We start from the raw sequence: 471 nt of genomic DNA on the forward strand, positions 1-471 counted from the left end.
CCGGAGGGTTGCTGGTTCAAGTCCCCATATGGACCAAAGTATGGTGGTGGACTGGTAGTCACCAGTTCACCTCCCTTGAGCAAGGCACCAAACCCCCAACTGCTTGGGGTGCCTTACCATGGGCATATATATCTCCATTAATGTGCATGTGTGTGTAATTCAGGCCTGTGTGTAATAACAACGTTGTAATTTCCCCTTGCAGGATTAATAGTATTCATTATTTATTATTATTTATTAATTTATTAGAATATACGCACTGTAGCTTTAACTGATGTCCCCCTGTTGCTGGTGTTGTGTTTCAGGATGTTCGTGGTGCAGCAGGTTCCCGACAGTAACCTGGTCCTGGTTGTGACTCAGGCCGACTGTGACTGTTCCCGTCAGTATGGACCAATCCCGCTGGAGCCCAAAGAGATCAAATATATCCTTCACATATATATACAAATATATCCTTCACATATATATACAAATATA

The 471-nt window shown here is 43.1% G+C and overlaps 1 protein-coding gene across 1 annotated transcript in view; it reads left to right on the forward strand.

The window, feature by feature from the left end:
* LOC116686864 (voltage-dependent calcium channel subunit alpha-2/delta-4) overlaps positions 1-471 on the forward strand; it is a 158,488-nt gene that overhangs the window by 136,523 nt on the left and 21,494 nt on the right. Inside the window, exon 38 of the mRNA XM_032511910.1 lies at positions 303-418. Coding sequence (XP_032367801.1) covers positions 303-418 — 116 coding nt within the window. The remainder of the gene's footprint in view (positions 1-302; positions 419-471) is intronic.

The sequence above is a fragment of the Etheostoma spectabile genome, unplaced genomic scaffold (genome assembly GCF_008692095.1).
Source record: "Etheostoma spectabile isolate EspeVRDwgs_2016 unplaced genomic scaffold, UIUC_Espe_1.0 scaffold517, whole genome shotgun sequence".
Lineage (NCBI taxonomy): Eukaryota > Metazoa > Chordata > Actinopteri > Perciformes > Percidae > Etheostoma > Etheostoma spectabile.